Source organism: Sylvia atricapilla, chromosome 2, assembly GCF_009819655.1.
Source record: "Sylvia atricapilla isolate bSylAtr1 chromosome 2, bSylAtr1.pri, whole genome shotgun sequence".
NCBI lineage: Eukaryota > Metazoa > Chordata > Aves > Passeriformes > Sylviidae > Sylvia > Sylvia atricapilla.
The window spans coordinates 52,314,583-52,333,296 of NC_089141.1; the positions used below are offsets into that span (position 1 = coordinate 52,314,583).

The 18,714-nt window shown below is 37.7% G+C and overlaps 1 protein-coding gene across 1 annotated transcript in view; it reads left to right on the forward strand.

Moving 5' to 3' along the window:
- Positions 1 to 18,714, forward strand: part of KPNA3 (karyopherin subunit alpha 3) — a 47,158-nt gene that overhangs the window by 13,955 nt on the left and 14,489 nt on the right. Inside the window, exons 2-7 of the mRNA XM_066313251.1 lie at positions 5,611 to 5,655; positions 13,703 to 13,792; positions 14,010 to 14,039; positions 14,134 to 14,186; positions 14,269 to 14,364; positions 16,422 to 16,507. Of these exons, the coding sequence (XP_066169348.1) occupies positions 5,611 to 5,655; positions 13,703 to 13,792; positions 14,010 to 14,039; positions 14,134 to 14,186; positions 14,269 to 14,364; positions 16,422 to 16,507 (400 nt within the window). The remainder of the gene's footprint in view (positions 1 to 5,610; positions 5,656 to 13,702; positions 13,793 to 14,009; positions 14,040 to 14,133; positions 14,187 to 14,268; positions 14,365 to 16,421; positions 16,508 to 18,714) is intronic.

Genomic DNA, 18,714 nt, shown 5'->3' on the forward strand with positions numbered 1-18,714 from the left:
CAAAGGCAGTTTTACAGGGACTGTGGCATTCTTTTCTTTTTTATTTTTTTTCCCCCCTCAAGGTTCAGTGTCTCTTAAATCTCTTGTCTTTTGTCAGCTTAGCATTTTTGTGTTTTGTATCACACTGAAACAAAGTTTCCTTGCAGCCCTTTTCCTTGCAACCCTAATGTGTGCAGTGATTTTCTTCTTTGGCATATGAAATTAATTTCAGATTTGAGGGAACTAGGAATTATTTTTCCTTCAAGTGGAAGGTGATAAGGAGAGATTCTTCATATGTAACTGTGTCTGATTTTGGAAGAATATTCACAAATTCAAGGTAGAAGTGAAACACTAATTTATCTAACATCTAGCAGATCTTCTGTGTTTTTAATGCTTTGTTTTATAAAATAACAAAACGCTGAGGAACTGGAAATTAGAAATACTGCTCAACTTCTACCTTTGACTTGTGACAAGACTTACAGTACTTGGCATATAACTGGTTATGTCAGCCTGTCAAACATACTGGTAAATAATTGTTCCTTACATATGGTGAACTGGGGAGAAGAAATCTCTTGTTACAAAAGCCTTATGAACCTAAGTCTGCCTTGCATCATGTATAACAATTGAGATGTAATGTTGTAGCACACCTTGATAAATGTTGTGTTGTTATTTCTTAAAGCTTACTGGTAATTACCAAATTTTTCTGTTTGCACTTAGTGCATAGTGCACTAATGCCTTGTGTTTAGGAATGTCCTCATGGTTCAGATGCTGCAGCTGTCATAATTTTTGTGATTTGTAGGATTTTGCCTGTGCCATGTTTTCCCTGTCTGAGATTTGAGACTATTTTTTATTCAGTGAAACAGTTCGGCCTTGGCTTGGGGGTTAGTGTTGAGATGTGCTGTTTCTGTCTTCCATGAAGTTACTTGTTTGAGCACATGATGGTGAGACATGACCAAAGACAGAAGCTGTGGATGGGGAACCCTGTATTAGATCCACTGGTAACCTCTTTCTAGGCTTCAGCCGTGTATAGACTTCAGCAGATGTCCTCCCAGCCTGGAAGCTGGACATGAATCCTGGGTTAAGTTGCAGAATAATTTTTGTCCACTCTGTTTTATCTGACCTGTATTAGCTGGGGAAAATGTTTAGCCTTTCTGCTGGTGTATAAATCCATTGTAAAGGCCTGTCAGGTCCCTACAGGCTGGGTCTTGCAGGTTGTGTAAAAGCATGTTATTCTGCTTACAGTGGTAATGAGTGCGTGAAGGGGGGCTAGCAGTGGTAGTTAAGACTGCTTCTTTTTTATGGTATTGAATTATAATATGTGTTTCTCTTCTGAGGCTGTAGGAGGGTGCTGATGACCTGCTGTATTTCTAAAATGGTTCATCTGAAACACAAGCTTTAAATACTCTCCTTTCAAGAAATGCCAAAACAGGATGAAAAAATTATGTGCTTTTTTTTTTGAAGGCGGGCGGGGGGGGGAATAAAATCTGGGCTTTGCCATTCTTCCTGTTCCATCCTGTCTCACTCTCCCTACCTCACTCCACCAGATAACATTGGAGATTGTGCCTTTTGGTCTGCAAGTTTTAAAGTAAAGCTTCCAAAAGTCCAGCAAGAGTATGCAGAATACAGAGCTATATGTATACCTGCATTTCTTGTAATCATATGAAGTTGAAACATGTTTTAGGTCTTTAAAGGCAAGGATGACTAAATTGTGGACATTGAGAGTCTTATCAGAGAGCAGTCTGTCACTACTGTGTCAGCTCCAATGGTAGAGGAGAAAATCAAGCTGGGCAACAGTCTGGAGAAATTCTCAGTAAGCAGCATGAATCAAATTAGGTAATCAAGCCAATGTGAAGTGCATTGATGTGTTTTTCGTGTGCAGTCTATAACTGCCACAATTGACAAGTGTGAATTAAGTGGGATCCGTGGTTTTAAACACATTGATATGCAGTGGTCATCTCGTGCAGCAGGGACAGGAAGTGTTGGGTTAGAAATAGTGTCAGCAGACTTCAAGCTAGGAGCACTGATCACGATCCAGTCATGGGCAACCAAGTTAACCTGCCAGAATGAGCCACAGGCTCTTTGGGAGCTTCAGTCTCCTAGGCTTGTAGGAAGACTCTAGCCCCAGCATTGTATCAGTGATTCTTGGTGATCCTGATGACTCTAACAAACCGATTTTTTTAAAAAAAAAATGCTGTGCCTGCAGGAGACACTGTAAGACTGGGGGGGCAGATAACTCTCATTGTTTCCATGGAGTTAAGACTGATATCCCAGTTACCGACTTACTAGCTCTGTGAATAGAGAAGGTGACACTGGACTTAGTGGTGAGTACTGCCCGTTCTGCCTTTTACAGGAGGAAGGTAAAAAGAATATGTACCAGAGCTGCTTTAAAAAGAGAAAACACTCATAGCAAGTTTAAACCGAAATGCAAAAGAACGGCTAAAAGGATAAACCCCAGGTAATATGGAGATTGTAATAAGAAGTATTAGAGCTCAGAAATCTATGGTACTGGTCAGCAAAAATATCTGCAGAGGTGATAACCTTTATTATGGATTTTTCTAAAGAGTGGTAGCTCTCTAAATGAGGAAAAGATGGGAGATTTTTGCACATTAAATGTAAAGACTGTAATAGAGTAGTGAAATATTTTGAAGATCGGCTTGATAAAAAACAAGAAAAAAAGTAAAAAAAATATTAAGACAGAACTGTAATAGGGTGGGATCAGAGAGGCTGAAGTAATGGAAGTATGAAACAAAGATAAAAACCTAATGGAAAATCTGAGTGAGTTATTTGCCCGTAGAAAGAAGCTTGGAGTCTTCCCAGCAGAGACTTCATGGATGGCTGACTCTGAGTAACTGTCTTTAGTCAAAGTATTGTTAGAGAAGGTTTTAGAGTAAATTGATGAAATGAGTAGTAATGTCTTGCCTGGGACTGCACCAAAAATACCAAGCTACTGAACTGTTCCTTAGATTTGCCTTGCATCCAGAAGAGTGGTACGTGATAAATGTTATCATTGTCTCCTAAAGAACTTCAGATTTAGTCTGATTTTTCATTTCAGTATAAGTGTTCTAGAGTCTTCTTGCATAGATAAATGAGTAAATTGTAGGTAGGGAGCAAATCTGAAAGTGGATTGTGCCTTGCATCAGTTAAATCGCTGAGACTTCAAATTTGGCATGTGCAGTATTGGATTTTGGAGAGGAAAATTTTAGTGGACACTTGAGTTAACAGATTATGATAGAGTATGCCTTAAAATTTAAGATAAATAGGAATAAAATACGAGATTTTAAGGGAAGGTAGGGTGGTGTTGCTAGTGAAAAGTTCAGTAAAGAGTTTTGGTGTCTAGAGCACAGAATGATCAAGAAAAGTAGATTTCACAGCATTGTCTAACTACATTTTTTAATTGAAATGCAGAGTTACTGAATCATAGAATGGTGTGAGTGGAAAGGAGCCTTGGAGATCTAGTTCCAACCCTCCTGCCATGGGCTAAGACACCTTCTACAAGAGCAGGTTGATCAAAGCCTCGTCCAACTTGGTCTTAAACAATTCCAGAGTTGGAATATTCATAACAGTGCCTGGGAAGTTCTGTGCCGGTGCCTTACCACCCTCACAGTAAAGAATTTCTCATAATATGTAGTCTAAACCTGCTCTCTTTCAGTTGAAAGCCATTCCCCCATGTCCTATCACTCCATCCTCTGGTAAAAAGTTCCTTTCCATTTCTCTTGTATCCTGCTTTAGTACTGGAAGGCAGCTGTCATGAGGAAGAAGTGTTGAAAAACTTCAGGCTAAATGATGTCCTTAAATTTGACATGGTTATTAAGATTATTCAAATATAAAGTTGTAATAGAACAAGAAATTTGAATGGCTGGTCTTGCTAGTTGCATGTGATGACTTCTTCATTTGTTCAGATAAATGAACCTACTTGATGCCCTCCTGTTCCCCAGCTGTCCAGTCTGTGCAGCAGGCTCAGATGGTCACAAGTATCCAATGGTTTACCAGAATGATGAGAGGGGGAAATATGTGCAATTCTGATAGGTGCTGTAGTGCTGGTGTCCTCTTACTGTAAGGAGGACTTGCTTTGTGTAAAGTAGTAGAGTTCAACCCTGTAGATGTAAAAGGAGAATTTTGTCCATATTTAAATGAGTGAGCTGGTTAATCAAGCAGTGGGCAGGAAGACAAGCCTTCCTTACTCTCCAGTGAACCCAAGGTAAGGAATTTCAGAATGGAGAGGAGGAGACAGCTTTAGGGAGGCCTCATTGCAGCCTTCGAGTACCTTAAGGGGGCCTATAAAAAGGAGAGAGAGGGTTTTTATATGGGCACATAGTGACAGGGCAAGGGACAGTGTTTTCCAACTGAAAGAGAGAATAGGTTCAGATTAGATGTCAGGAAGAAATTCTTTACTGAAAGAGTGGTGAGGCACAGGTTGTCCAGAGAAGTTGCAGATGCCCCATCCCTGACAGTTTTCAAGGCCAAGCTGGATGGGGCTCTGAGCGACCTGGTCTAGTGAGGCACTGCTGCCTGTGGCAGTGCTGTGCAAACTGGCTGAGAATAGTGAAGCTGTTGTAGTTATGTCCTGTATATATTCATGGTGTGAAATCTGCTCATTTTTTCTGCATATGTTTCACCTTTGTCATGTTTGGTATTTTCTTAGATGGCTGATGGGGAGTGCTGGTGTTTACTGTATACTGCTGGTCTTCACTGGCGCTTTTTTGCTCGGGGAGTTATTTGCCCTAACTCAAAAGGAACATGATAGTGGCAGTGAAGGTCAGCAGCAAGGATAGGACATAGAAAGTATTTTAAAAGGCTAATTTTAGTTAGTGTGGGTGATCTTGCTGGACTGCCAGCAGTCATCCAGTCTTGTTCTCCTTTGAATTGCATTCTGATGGCACAGATCTTTTCCACTGATAGCTGAATGTGCCCAGGGAGATTGTCTTCAGTAGGCTAAAATTCTTTTTCAGTCTTCTGGTCTCTCTTATCTAAGAGGTGCAGAAGCATTGTCAGGAATGTGTTCTGAGTGCCCAGTGTCTTTAAGGAGATGAGGTTGCCTACAGGCTGGTTTTCCTTTACCAGGGTTTAGGCTATGGATCCTGAGGAGACTCAGTGGCACTCTACTACTTTTTCCATAAGCCTGATTGGTCATGTTGCATTGAGCTCGGTCATCTTCTGTCAGTCATGACTGATTTTGGCCAGACAACTGGTATAGGTTGAGTGTCTAGGGTGTGAATGTGATTATATGGGAATATGAGATTGTCTAAACCTGGATTTACTGCTGCCTTTGGTCTGCACATATAAACACCTGGAGAGTCATTTCAGTGAAAACATCTGGAGAATCATTCTAGTGAAACTCCATGGGGAAGCTGATGTTTTGTACCTTTGGGATATTTCTTGTGGTTTATGACAAAGCTCTCTGTGAGGTGTATAATTAAAAAATTAAAAAAAAGAACAATCAGACCAAAAAAACCCAACCCAAGCAAAACATCACAAAATGCACATGCATCCTCCTAGGAAAGACTGAGTTATAAATTATGCACAATTTCCCATGTCTTTTGATGAATAGCTGCACTTTTTACCCAGAAACAGCTGATTCCAAACAGACTACTACTTTCTTGACTTACTTTTTTTTTATTTATTTATTTACAGACTATGAGAAGACACAGAAATGAAGTCACAATTGAATTGCGGAAGGTGAGCCTGCTTTTGTTTGTCAACTGTGGTACTTTGCTAACAGTGTTCAGGTGTCTTAACTAAATATTCTTCTATAAGCTTTGCTTTATAGCCCCAAACTTGCATAGAAAATGTGTAAATTTGTTAAATACTAGCTGTAGTTTCTAATTTATTTTTCTTCTCCAATTTGTGAAGCTCAGTATAGCAGAATAGTATTGCTTTACACCAGTGTATCACTTGGAAATAATGCATATTCAGTTTCTGTACCAGTTAGTACAGTGGAGCTGTCGGCTGTTCAAATGTTTAAAATCTCTGAATGGGAAAAGGGAGAGTTTTAGCATTTAGAAAGTGAGGTTGTTAATTTATTTTGTTTTCTGAAAATTATTGCTTCCATGCTGTAAATGGAGTTAATTTGGGGGTCAGAATTTGGCTGTATTGAGTAAATGTCAGTATGCCTGGGAAGATCATGAGTATGAGAGCTGATCTAGCTTACAGCTCTGCCTAATTAGAGCATTTGGTACACCCTCACCCTTCATACCTCTTCCAACAGCCTTTCTAGGCACCTCAAAGACTTGCTCCTGAAGGATGTTTTACAAGCTAAGAGAAAGGATAAACTTTCATTTGCTTTTGGGTACCTTAGTGTATTTGAAGACTTCAGACTGGCCCCTTTAGCTTTATCCTGTTAAAACACCTTCAGTTCTTCACCCTTTTCTTGAACTTTTCTCTTTCCTGGATTTGACTTGTTGCCGCTTCTCAGAACCAAATTGCCCGTAGTTTTCTCAAACTGTGGAAATCTGAAAGGTTGCAGGCTGCAGCTGAGTTTTAAACAGAACAGTGAAAAACAGTTCCTAACACAGTATTCCTCTTTATATTAAGTACGTTGTTGACAGGCACACACTTTGTATGCTTTGTACACTGCTTAGAGTACCACAAAGCAAATGGAGTTGTTTGCCTTGTTGGCATAGTTAAATAAATGCAGATATTTATTTTTTTTATATTTGACTTGTCTTCTGAATTATATCTGCTTTTTCCAGGCTTTCCCATTCTGTTCCACAGTATGTTTCAGGGCCTCTCATCTTGGTATAACCTATATTTTCTATTATTTTTGTTAATGACCTGATAAGTGTTTGGTATGAATATTCTCAGTATAGCCCTTTTGGTCTCCCATTTGATTGCTTATCTCCAGTTTCCCAGTTGAATCCTTGACAGTTTGAGTGGTGCTTGCTTAGGAGTGCACACCCACCAAATTCCATCTTTTTTTTTCATTATTTGCAAACTGAGAAGACAAAATCCTTGCTAAAATCAAAGTGAAGGGTTTGTAAATAGGAACTAGGTTGATAGAAATCAGCTTGACTCGTTTTTGGGAATTTTTTTCTGCACTTATCACCTGATTGTGTAGGAGCAATCAAAAAAAAACCTATGTTCCCAGGATCTTTCTGTTCCTCTTGGAAAAAGGAACTTTGTTCAGGTATTACAGAAAAAACTTCTCTATCTCATTACAGTATAAACAATAAATATTTCTAAGATTCATCAGGAGACTACAATAATTAGTCAGAGAAATCTAATTTTACCCAAATGACTCAAAAATGATCAGCAATAGAAGTTTATGCTGACATGTTAGAGGCCCTCTTTGTTCAGAACTGGTGTAAAACTCACCGTATAACTGTGAAATCTGTACTGGGAAGAGTCATTCATAATGCTTGGGCAGCCTGTGCCTGCTAGCAAAGCAAACCTGTAAAAGATGGCTCAATGCAGCATATCCTTATACAGCTTGTTAAATTGAGGTGGAATGTGAGTATTCCAGTGCAATCTTTGGAGAGAACTTTGCAGCACAAAGTAAGAATTTTAAATTAATTCTTATGATTGGTTTTTATAACAGGTCACAGTTTCCAGGCCAGTTTATTACAGAAGCGTGGTGGGGAGCAAGTCAGACACTTAAGGCAAGGGATTGTCCTGTGTAGAAGGAATCCAGCATGTGCCAGTAATATGTGAATGAAAATGAGGAGGAAGCCTCTGAGCTGCCAGTGACTTCTCACTGAAAACTGTACATGCGAAGATCAGTTACACATTTAGAGGAGAAGCCTGAGCACTGGATGTAGGTCAGACTGTAAATCAAGAGTGAACAGCAGCTGCAGCATTCTTAAATGCAGGAATTGGTGTTCTTCTGGAGTGTTGGTTAAACATCTTCACTGCGGAGACCAGAAAAAAATCTACTTTGATAATAAATTCAGCCTGTGTCAACTCAGCTGGTGCCAGTGGTTTGCTGTGGGAGCTCTGTGGCAGATGAGGTTCTGTACCATTGCTTCTGGTACAGAATTGAGACTGAAATGCTGAGGGATATGTTCTATCAAGTTCCAGCAGTGGAAAGGATAAGTCGTAATATCATTCCTTCAGTCTTTACAGTTAACTCTAGCATGAGTATGCCAAATTCAGGAAACTTTTGACATGACCTTAGTAATCCACCAGTGTCTCTTCAAAGGAAAGGGATGTCTTCTTTTTATCCCAGCTACCCAGATGCTGCATGTACACCTGGCTTTGAAGAAAAGAGATGAATTGAGTATATTCTTGATCCATGCAGTTGAAGCACTACATAGTCATGGGTTTGTCTTTTGAATCAATGTGGATATAAATATTAAATGAATGGATCTGATGAAATTGCTCACGTATCTGTTTAGTAAGATGGAATAAATAATAAACCATGGCTTTGAACAGTAGTAAACAATTTCTGCATGCATCAGTGTGAGATGTTTATTCTCTTGAAATTACAGACATCAAGGTGCATTTGCAACACATTCTGTGTTTCAAGAATATATTATCTCTATTCACTATCTTCACACCACAGCTCTTATTCAGGAAGAAACTATTTCTTCTCTGTTTTTTATTTCCCAGTCATGTATTATTTGTTTAGGGATTTAATTAACAAAGGTTAACAAAGCTATCTGACATGAAAAGGTAGCAGTAGTCTGGCAGATTCCAGGTTCAGGCATGGGTCGGCATCATGAGCCAGTCAGATGATGCTCCTCATGGTCAGGTGCCCTTTTACTGATTCCACACTGGCTTTGTGTCCTATGCATTTTGAGAACGGATCTACGACATTTCTGGAAAGATAATCTTGGTCTCTGATTATATTGTTTGTACAGCAACAGGTCTGAGAGCCCAAACAATAGCCATCTCACTTTCCTGATAGATAACAGTGTCAGTTTTGACACTGTCAGTGTTAGGTGATGGAGACTGCATCAGGATTTAAAATACACAGTTTTTCAGTGCAGTGTCTTGAAGTCTGATTTAGTGTTTATCACTTGGTTTCAGCATTCCAGAAAGCTGAAGGCAACTCTGTTAGTAACAGATACTCTGAATTAATTGGCTTAGTCTGTTAGTCTCAGTCTAAAAGGGTATATGGTGAATGCAATGGTTAGGATTCAGTTTAAGGTTCTAAATCTAAATGAATCCTGTAACTCCATTGCTCTGAGAGATCCTTTGATTCTGGATACTTGGCTTTCTCTGAGGATGAAGTTTGACTTGGGCCACTTGTGTGCCTACAGAAAGGTAGTCCTTCAATGCCAGGTCAATGATACGGTCATTGAGTTAGATGTCACCTTGCAAAGGAAGCCTTAGCACTCCTAACCTCAGCAGAAACACAGCATACTGTCCTGCTAACTGGCATCCTAAGAACTTCCGTGATCTCGCACAAGGTTTATTTTTGACTTTCTTGGCAAACTCAGCTGCCCCTGAGAGCTCATAGACATGAGCTCATGAAAGCTCTAATTGCCAATTAAGTTTGGTGCAAGGCAAAGCAATTATTTGCTAAATAAGTGGTGGATTAAAGAGTAATGGGCATGTGTCTTTTTTTACCTCTTTCCCTGGGATACTGTCCTTGCTTCTACTCTGATCTTCCTTAAATAAGATGGTTTATGTCCATGATAGCTTCTAAATAAAGTGGAAGACTCCTTGAAGAAAGGAATCTGTCTTCATGTTGCTGGGAGTGCTATGGTGGAAAAATATCTTTTTTCTGACTCTCAGTAAGTCTGAAAATCCAAAGGAAAAAGGAAGTACTTAGTATCAGGATAGTAAAACTTATATCAGTTAAATCTCTTTTCCGGTTCAATGTGTATGTATATCTTTTCATTCACTGTAAAGAACATTTTTTAGCATACCATATAAGTCTACCAGTTCAAAGAATGACTACAGTTGCAGGGACCCTGAAGCACTATTAGTATGTTCTTCTGGAAGCTTCCCTATCAAGTATTAGCAGCACAAATTCTTGGAAAAGAATTTCCATTTACCCTGCCTGAACTGATTCATTTAAAAAAATACCCTAAGAGGAAAATTACATTCTTAATGGTTTCTTTTAGAGGCTTAGTTAAAAAGGGGTATGAAGAAATTCTTTGGAGGCTTGCTTGAATCCGTTTTGGTGAAATCTTGCTGTTCCTTGATTTGAGAGGACTCAGTCTTTGCAATCTGTGCTTAGGGCTAGGGTCATACACTGGTGTCTACTTCTTTTTAGTCAGTCTGCTCCTCTTCTGAGACAGATGATAGATGAGGTATACTAACCAAACAGGAACATTGTGATTGCTCTCTGTTGTCACAAACGTGAAATAGCAGAACTCAAATGTAGGAAAGTTGCCTACATCTTCTAGCTGTGTATCTGTTGCTATATGCTTTATCTGAAGAATCTTGGAATCAGTCGTAGCTTAAAACAGATGTACAGAAAATCTGAATCTACCTTCATCACTCGCTTGAGCCCTTAATCTTTCCTTAGATGTAATTGCAGGGGCAAGAGCTGCATGTTGTCATCTGTAAGTATATCTAATACTGACTAGCATTAATAACTCCAGTTTCTAGTGCTGGAATGTTCTTGAAGTCTTGCTTTTTGTCCTCAGAAGACTCAAAAGTAATTATCTTAACTTTCATGCCACAATTACTTCTATTGGCTGCTGAGCTCCTAAACTTTCCCCTGACTTGAAGAAACACTTTGTAATGGTATTTGTTACCTGCAGGCAAAGATTTTCTTGTTAACTAACTTAATCTTTTAATGTTGAAGCCTTGCAACATCTGACACTTGTCACAGAGTTTTTCTGCATGTCCAGTGCTGAAAAATATGTAGAAATTCATATTTGACATCTTTTACAGTTCCAGTCGAGCATCCCATTGGCCATGTCCCCTAGTACTAAGTGCAGTGCAGCACAGAGCTTTTTGGATGTTTCCTTTACCCAAAAGGAGTTTCCTGTTAAATCATGTTTTTGAACATTTTAAATTTGCTTGCATTGGTCTATATTTTTTTTTAATCCTGTGGCCATCTTCCACGAAGATAAACAAAAGAAGTACCAGGATCTGCAGGACTTGAATACTTATTGTTCATTTAGCTTCATCATCCTGCTGTCAGTGAAGCAAATGATGGGCATCTGTCATAAAAACTGGACAAGCAAGAGCGCTCCTGGTAGCATTACTGTGACCTGTTCATTTGGCATGTTTACCAATGCCTTTTTTCTTTGTACATAGACCTTCTGCTGCAGTGGGATCTCTACCCAGAATGTTGGCAATGCTTATAACCAGCAGTCAGCACCTGTTTATGAACTTCCATACTTGCTGTACATAGTGCACAACATAGTTCAGGCAGTGTTGAGGATTAGTCCTTTAGAAAGAGAGCTGCTAAACTCTGTGACAAGGTTTTACCCTTCGTCCTTCTATCTGTGGAAGGGCTCTCTTGCCAGGCTTTGAACAGGGCAGCTGTATCCAGGTATATTCATTTGTCTTTGTTTTCACCACAGGAGCCTGCAGAAGAGGCTGATGCTTTGACTTAGGCAAAACCTTTTTGAGTTTGCTACGCTATGTCAAAATACAAGCATTTTAAAGCCATGGAATGCTGCAAATCAATCTTCTTTTCTATTACATAGGAGAGTGTTTGGCCTGTCAAATTACTGGAGAGAGCAGTTTAGCTGTCCAGGGATTGGACACTTTTGCAGATGGACAGAGCTATTTCCAGTAGCCTTAATGACACTGTTTAGGACTGAAAGGTTTCACGAACACTTGGACTTCATAAGAAATGCTAATTAGAATAGAAACTTTTAGTACTTCTCAATGAGTACTAACCTCTCTGCCTAAGGCTGCTGTGGAAGCCCCTCTGTATTGGTTCGGACAATTGTTTTTCAACCCAGCCACCTGCAAACAGTGAGTAGCTACAGGAACATTCTTGCTCCTTCCTTCTTTCCTTGGCTGAGGTAATTTTTGCTGGAGTCCATCACACCATATGGCTGATGGCCTGAAGACGTTGCCTGCACTCACAGAAATTGCAGCAACATTCAGTCAGTTATGGCCTGTGAAGTTTCTTCTCTCTCTTAAGGAGGTGGAATATGGACTGTTACTGGTACTGATTTTGGTTAAGGTTAATAGCAGGAGGCATTCTCTGAGGTATGCTCATGGTACTGAAGGATTGGATAGTTGTCTGTGCAGGTATAGAAGGCTTACTGGAACAGGAGAGAGCCAGGCTCCTGTTCAGCTCAGTGTCTGGTGTGGGAAAACCAGGTGAATGCATTACAGTACATCTTTGTGGTGAATCCATCTGTTAATGTGTTCCTGCCTGATGCAGTTTGTCTGCATAACTCTGCTTTCTCAGTGTTTAACTGCCTGGTCCTTTCCATCCTCCTTCTCTCCAGATCTACTTGCCAACAAACTGCCTGTGGTGCTTGTCTCTATGGACGTGATCCATGTGTGCAGCCATTAGTGCATGGCTCTAGAGAGGCTGCCACACCCAGTCTAGGTGGTCTTGGGAACTCTGAAGATCTAGTTTCTGTACTTAAAACTTGACTTGAATTAAACTGTGCTAAGTCTGTGGGATGTTGTCTTCTGCAGTAAGGAGTTATTCTCATGCTTGTTTGTTCTAGCTTTGTCTTATCTGGGAAAAAAAATATATTGGTTGGGAAGATTTCAAACTTGTTTTACAAGTTCTTTCTAAGATGTCTCTGAAAGGTAAGCAGGTCCCAGAAATTTTGGACCTGGAATTACTGTTTTATATAACATTAAGAAAAGATACTGGGGACCCTTCAGCACATCATTCTGTTTAGAGGCTTTTTTATGTATTAAAATCTAGATGTGTTATAATAAAATCTCATGAGTGAGTGCTGTGGTTATCAGATAATTGGAGACTGAAAAGCCTGCCTTTCCTTGCTATTATACTAGATTTCTTCTAGATGTTAGAGCTAGCTCTTACTCTTTTTCAACATTTTACATCATTAAAGAATTAAATCTTAATTAGCTTATAAAAAAAAAACTCAAACATAAAATGGTGTTCAGATATATATACTGCATCATAATTTTCCATTGTCCCTTCTGTCTTTGTACCTCTAGACATACCAAACAAAATATTATGTCTGAAATTTAGAACAGACCATTTCATAGTTTTGGTATAATACTTTTAGTAATTTTAAATTTGTAGAAAAGTGTAAACAGTTGATGATTTCTTCTTTCTTTTTAAATTACTGTTTTATGTCTTCAAATTCATTACCATAGGAATGTTAAAATGAAATGTTAAATAGGTATTTTACCATTGAAAAGATAATTTTATTCTTTTGTAATTCCTTAGAGGAGCTAAGACTGGAGTGTGTCTTGTTTTAAGTCAGAAATTAGGCTAACAGTGTGAGTGGGAAATCGTGCAAGTGCCCGTGTGCATGGACCATACTATTTTACACAGAAAATGTAAATAGATGTGACCAGGGAGCTTCAAAACAGGTTTAGCTGAAAAATAATCTTACACTGAAAAAGAATTTCTGTTATTTGTGGCTAAATGTTAATGTTATGCAGAGCTATGAGTATTGTGAATGCCTGTTGGAAAACTGATTCCCAGACTGTAAGTTTTAATTAATTCAAATGTCATAGATTGTCATAGATCTGTCTGATTAGCAAGCTGCCAGATTCTTTCAGCTAAAATACTGCAAATTCTATTTGCAGTTACAAATGACTTTTAAAAAGGCAACCTTATCTATACTTACATGTTAAAAGGGTCCATTGTGTATCACCACCTTGTGCTAATAAGCATTAAAAGTGGCTTTATTTTTTTGTCATTTCTTTACAGAACAAAAGAGATGAACATCTTTTGAAAAAAAGGAATGTTCCTCAAGAGGAAAGCTTAGAAGATTCTGATGTTGATGCTGACTTCAAAGCAGTAAGTTCCTTGATTCTTTTAAATTACTTTTAAAATTTTGGAATTACTTTTAAAACTTTGGTGATGTCTCCGAACAATGTATTCTGTTATCTTGCAGTTATTTGAAAGCAAATTTATGAACTGATGCACTGTTAAACTAAGTTTGCTTCTATTAAATGTTTAAGTAAGCTATAATTTATCAGCAAAATTACTAAAACTTTTTTTTTTACTTTTCAAGCAAAATGTAACACTAGAAGCTATACTTCAGGTATGTTACATTTAACTTGTTCTTTTTTTTTTAACTAGAAGGGTGTGTTCTGTGCATTTTTAATTTTTACTGGGTTTTAAAATTATTTTTGTAGAACGCCACAAGTGACAACCCAGTGATCCAACTGAGTGCTGTACAAGCTGCAAGGTAATGATGAATAAAGATATGAAACATAATTTATACTTGTTGTTGTTATGAAAGTTACTTACTTTTACTTTTGATTTCACAGAAAACTCCTCTCCAGTGACAGAAATCCACCTATTGATGACTTAATAAAATCTGGAATTTTACCAATTCTGGTAAAATGCCTAGAAAGGGATGATAAGTAAGTATTCTTTTTAAAATCTTCACTGTTGCTGGAAATTTGTATTTAAAAAAATCCTTTTTTTAAATGAAGCTGAGGATTCCAGCACCATATAATCTGACACAGTGGATCACATTCCATGATAATAAATCACAAGTTCTCCAGGAATATTTATTCTGCCACTGAAATGTCATTTAATTTTTTAGAGCTTGTTTGAGCTTATCCAGCTGAAGGAGAAAACAGTACTACATTTCTCATTAGTTTTTAATATTTCAACCTTTTACCAGCTGTTTTTAAGGAACCTGCCACAGACTTGTGTGTATTTGCATGAAGGCAGAGCACATGCCTGGTTGTGAACTGGGGTCTTCTCCAGAATACATTTGTCTTTTCCATTAAGATTATTAGCTTAAGTTTCTGGTTTCTTCTTACTGCAAGGTGTGTTTCCTTCTGGCTCTCTGGTGCTCTCTTATGTGGTGGTAGAACATGGTGAGCATGCTCTCTGAGTCTTTATTGGAAAACAAAGAGCTTCAATAAAGAAGGTAGAGAACACTGAGCATATAGCTGCAAGCGTTTAATGACATGTAAGAAACAAAACATGCCATATTCAACAAAGCTGGAGCCCCTGATACAGATAGATAGGGGTTAACACAATTGAGGTAAATATTTTCAGCTGTCTTTGATCTCAGGCAGACATGAATGTATTTATAGTATTTTTTTTCAATGTTATTTCTGGAGCTATGAGAGCTAGGAACTTCAAAAATATGGTTTGGTATTTTCAATGTATTTTGATGGCTGCAAAACTACAAACTGCGAGTAGGGTTGGTTTTTTTCCAGCTTGTTTAACAAAACAGTTGCTTAGAAGGCAGCTGACAATAACATTCAAATCAGGAAAGCATTTTAAAATGGGTCATGAACGCTTGTCTGCTCTAGAAGTAGATGGTTCAGTGCTTTGAAAATTCTTTTAATTTCAATCTTCTGCTAGGTTTTGTATGATTTACCCTTTTAAATGTTTAATAAGTCTTTCCAAATTGAACTCTACACTTTTTCAAGCAGTCCTTTTAATTGTGATTGCTATATAATATTTAGGAGAGTTAAGAAAGACTCTGAAAAGACTTTGCATAACAAATGATTAAAGCTGTTGTTTGTGTTATACTTGAAAGCTTATCATGAGAGAAAGAAAAAAGAAACTAACCTAAAACTAGAGTCTTAATGCACTTTATCCTAAAATGTAAAGGTTTATAAGTAGCTGCGGACAGGTATGATTTGTTTTTACCTCCTGTTTAATTCTTTTGCAATCTCATCCCCAATAAAACCTCAAATTGCTTTGGAAATTAATACACTAGAAAGTTTAAAAGCAGCATATACTTATTACTGTATATAAAACATGACTGATAAAGACACAAAACCCATGGAAATGAAGCAGTCACCTTAACAGTAAATATTCTCTGTTCTTCCAAAATCCAGACACTTATAGTTGTGCTAATGACCATGGGCTGTGAATTGTTTTGTAGCTTGTAGAATTCTTAACTTCTAGTATTTGCCTGAACAGCAGTTTACATGCAAACTATTTCACTAAACTACTGTTGGCATAACCAACAGTTGACAGACATTTTGGAAGAGATGTTCTCCCAGCTTTCATGACATTTCTAACTAATTTTACCTCTGTTTAATAAGTCAGGTGTGATGCTGTCTTTTCGTACTGATTTTAGATCTTTCCCCTGTCTGTGATGGTGCAGAAAAATGTCTCTATCCAAGTATACCAACTTGCACTTGGTCTGGAATGTAATGTTTGAAGAATCAAGTTCAGTTGGCTGTTGGGATATTTTTGTTGTTGTTACTAATATTAATTCAGAGTGATAGATGTTTTGCAAAGGGTCACAGAATGAAAGATCTCTTTTCTTACAGATTTTCCTCTGAAAAGTCCAGGATTAAATGTTGGGGTTTTTTAAATTTTAGCCCAGTGGTACTGCCTAAATGTAGAGTATTTTAGATGGATACAGCTGGTAATATTGGAATGAACCATAAAATAGTCCTCAGATCATGTTTCAACTTACTAGTATAAAATTCTTTCATTACAGTCCTTCATTACAGTTTGAAGCTGCATGGGCATTGACTAACATAGCATCAGGCACTTCTGCACAGACTCAAGCTGTTGTACAGTCAAGTAAGTGTTGCAGCTTTGGGTTTTTTGGGGAGAAAGCACTGGGGGTGGGTATTGTGGGAAAAAGAAAGTATTTGGATAACAAAAGCCATTTCTTATCAATACCATAAGAGTAATAAATACTTGTTTGTCCTAAAGATTTATTGAATATTTTGGAAGGATTTCTGCATTTGCTCTTAAACACTAATCTGCTTGTCACTAACAATCAACGTTAAGGATCCCAGACAGGATTTTCCCATACAGAAGATAGAGAATGACAGATGATACAATAACTATGGCAAAAATCTAAGTCCTTTCTCATTCTTGGTTTGATTTCTGAAGTCATGTACCATTAATTGCTCTGTTGTTAACATTTAAGTTAGGAATTAATTCTGTCTGCCTCAAAGGTATGTTCATCTATCTTACTAAGGATGTTAAATATATACAGTTATGTAAGGTTGCACATTTAAATTACATTAAATTACCATCCTTTCCTTGTCTGTATGATTAGTGTCTCCTGTACACACAAGTTTGTTGTGCTGCTTTCATTTCTTGTTTAACCAGACAATGAGAAGGGAAAGAAACTCTAAAGTCAATTGAAGATAAATTAAACAAATATTTTTTCAGGATTATATCTATAGCTTTTATGAATCAGCATACTTAACTTAAAACAAACACCTTTATGCTAAATACAGTATGTTGTCCTTAAACAGTAGATTATAGATAAGCAAATGTATGATAAACTGTCTTTACTTACTCACATTCTCAATTTTTATATGGGAAAATGGTGACTTAGTTATTTGATTTTTTTTTTTTAAGTGTACGAACTTGCCTTTCAAGTGAAAATGCTGGTTTGTATGTTTTCGTGGCTAATAAAATAACTGCAAAATCATTAGATTCTTTATAGTTAAAATATTGGAGCAACAGAATTATTAGTAGTAGCAGTAGTAGTATTAATATTGACCAAAATAAGATTTGCGTAAAATGGTCTTACCAAAATGACCTTTAGATAAAAATCCAAAGGCTTTAAAAAAAAAAGAAAATGTTGAATTTGTTTCAAAAATTCCTGATGTGATTTGGGCACCTCTGTTTTTAGGTTGCTTTCCTGGTGTCTAAGTACCTTTGAAAATCTACTCCCAGGTTTTTTCTTTCTTCTCAACTTGTTCATTGCTTAGTCATTGTTTTTTCTTTTTTTGTGTCCCACAGTGTTGTCCTGTTTGAGTGAAACTAACAGAAAAGATGTTTATAGTATTAGCTTTGCCGGAAAAAAATCTCAAAGTAAAAATTAAAAGTAGAATTAAAAGTATGTATAGCACAACTAAAAGCATTGTTATCTGAACAATTGCTAGAAGTTCAAGCTGGGACATGTTTCTCTCAAAATTTGTTTAGTTAATGCTTGAAAAGAAGAAAAGTTGCTAAATCACAAAGCATTTTACTCATGAAGCCTTGCTGCTTTGACTGCGAGATGACCAAGGGAAAACAGTCTCCCAGCTCTTCTCCCTTTAGATAAGGAACGGTTTGAGGAAACAAAGCAATAGACTCTTGCAGCTACAGAAGAGGCTGATGCAGCCTTAATACAAAAGAAGGCGGCCTCCTGCAATCAGGAGGGACAGATGGTACTTGGAAGGCCCAGCAAAAAAGGAGAAGTATTATATGCACAGAATAGCTCTTGGCAGGAGCCACTTTGGAGCAGGAGTAATTAATTTTCTGAGAGTGGTAGGTCAGATAACCTCAACTCGTGCTCTCTCAGGTTGTCCTCCTGCCTGAGTGTTATTATGAAATAACTTCATTCCTGGTTTCAAAAGCATACCTGGGTTGCAGTGTAATATAAACTACATAGTTGACCCTCTTCTCTGAAAAATGTTGAATGCATATATGGCTGGATTGTAATCTCAGTAATTGCTGAGAAGGAAGCTAAAATATTCCACTTGAGCTAATGGAAGTGGGATGATTATTACAATAGTGTTCTTAAACAAGTGTGTTGCTGTCCCTGCTTGTCAGTTATAGGCAATGGCTGAATCACTCATCTGGGGTGGGGAAGGAATTTTAGGTTGTCTTTGTTCTTCATCACTCTGTATTTTTCAGGAAAATACGTCAGATTTTTGGCTTATTATTACTTTACATTATCAACACAATATTGATTCACAGTTGCTCACAAACTATGTTGCACTTTTTACGAATTTGTGAAGCTATTTCTGCAAGAAAAGTACTCTTTAACAGTATATAAATTG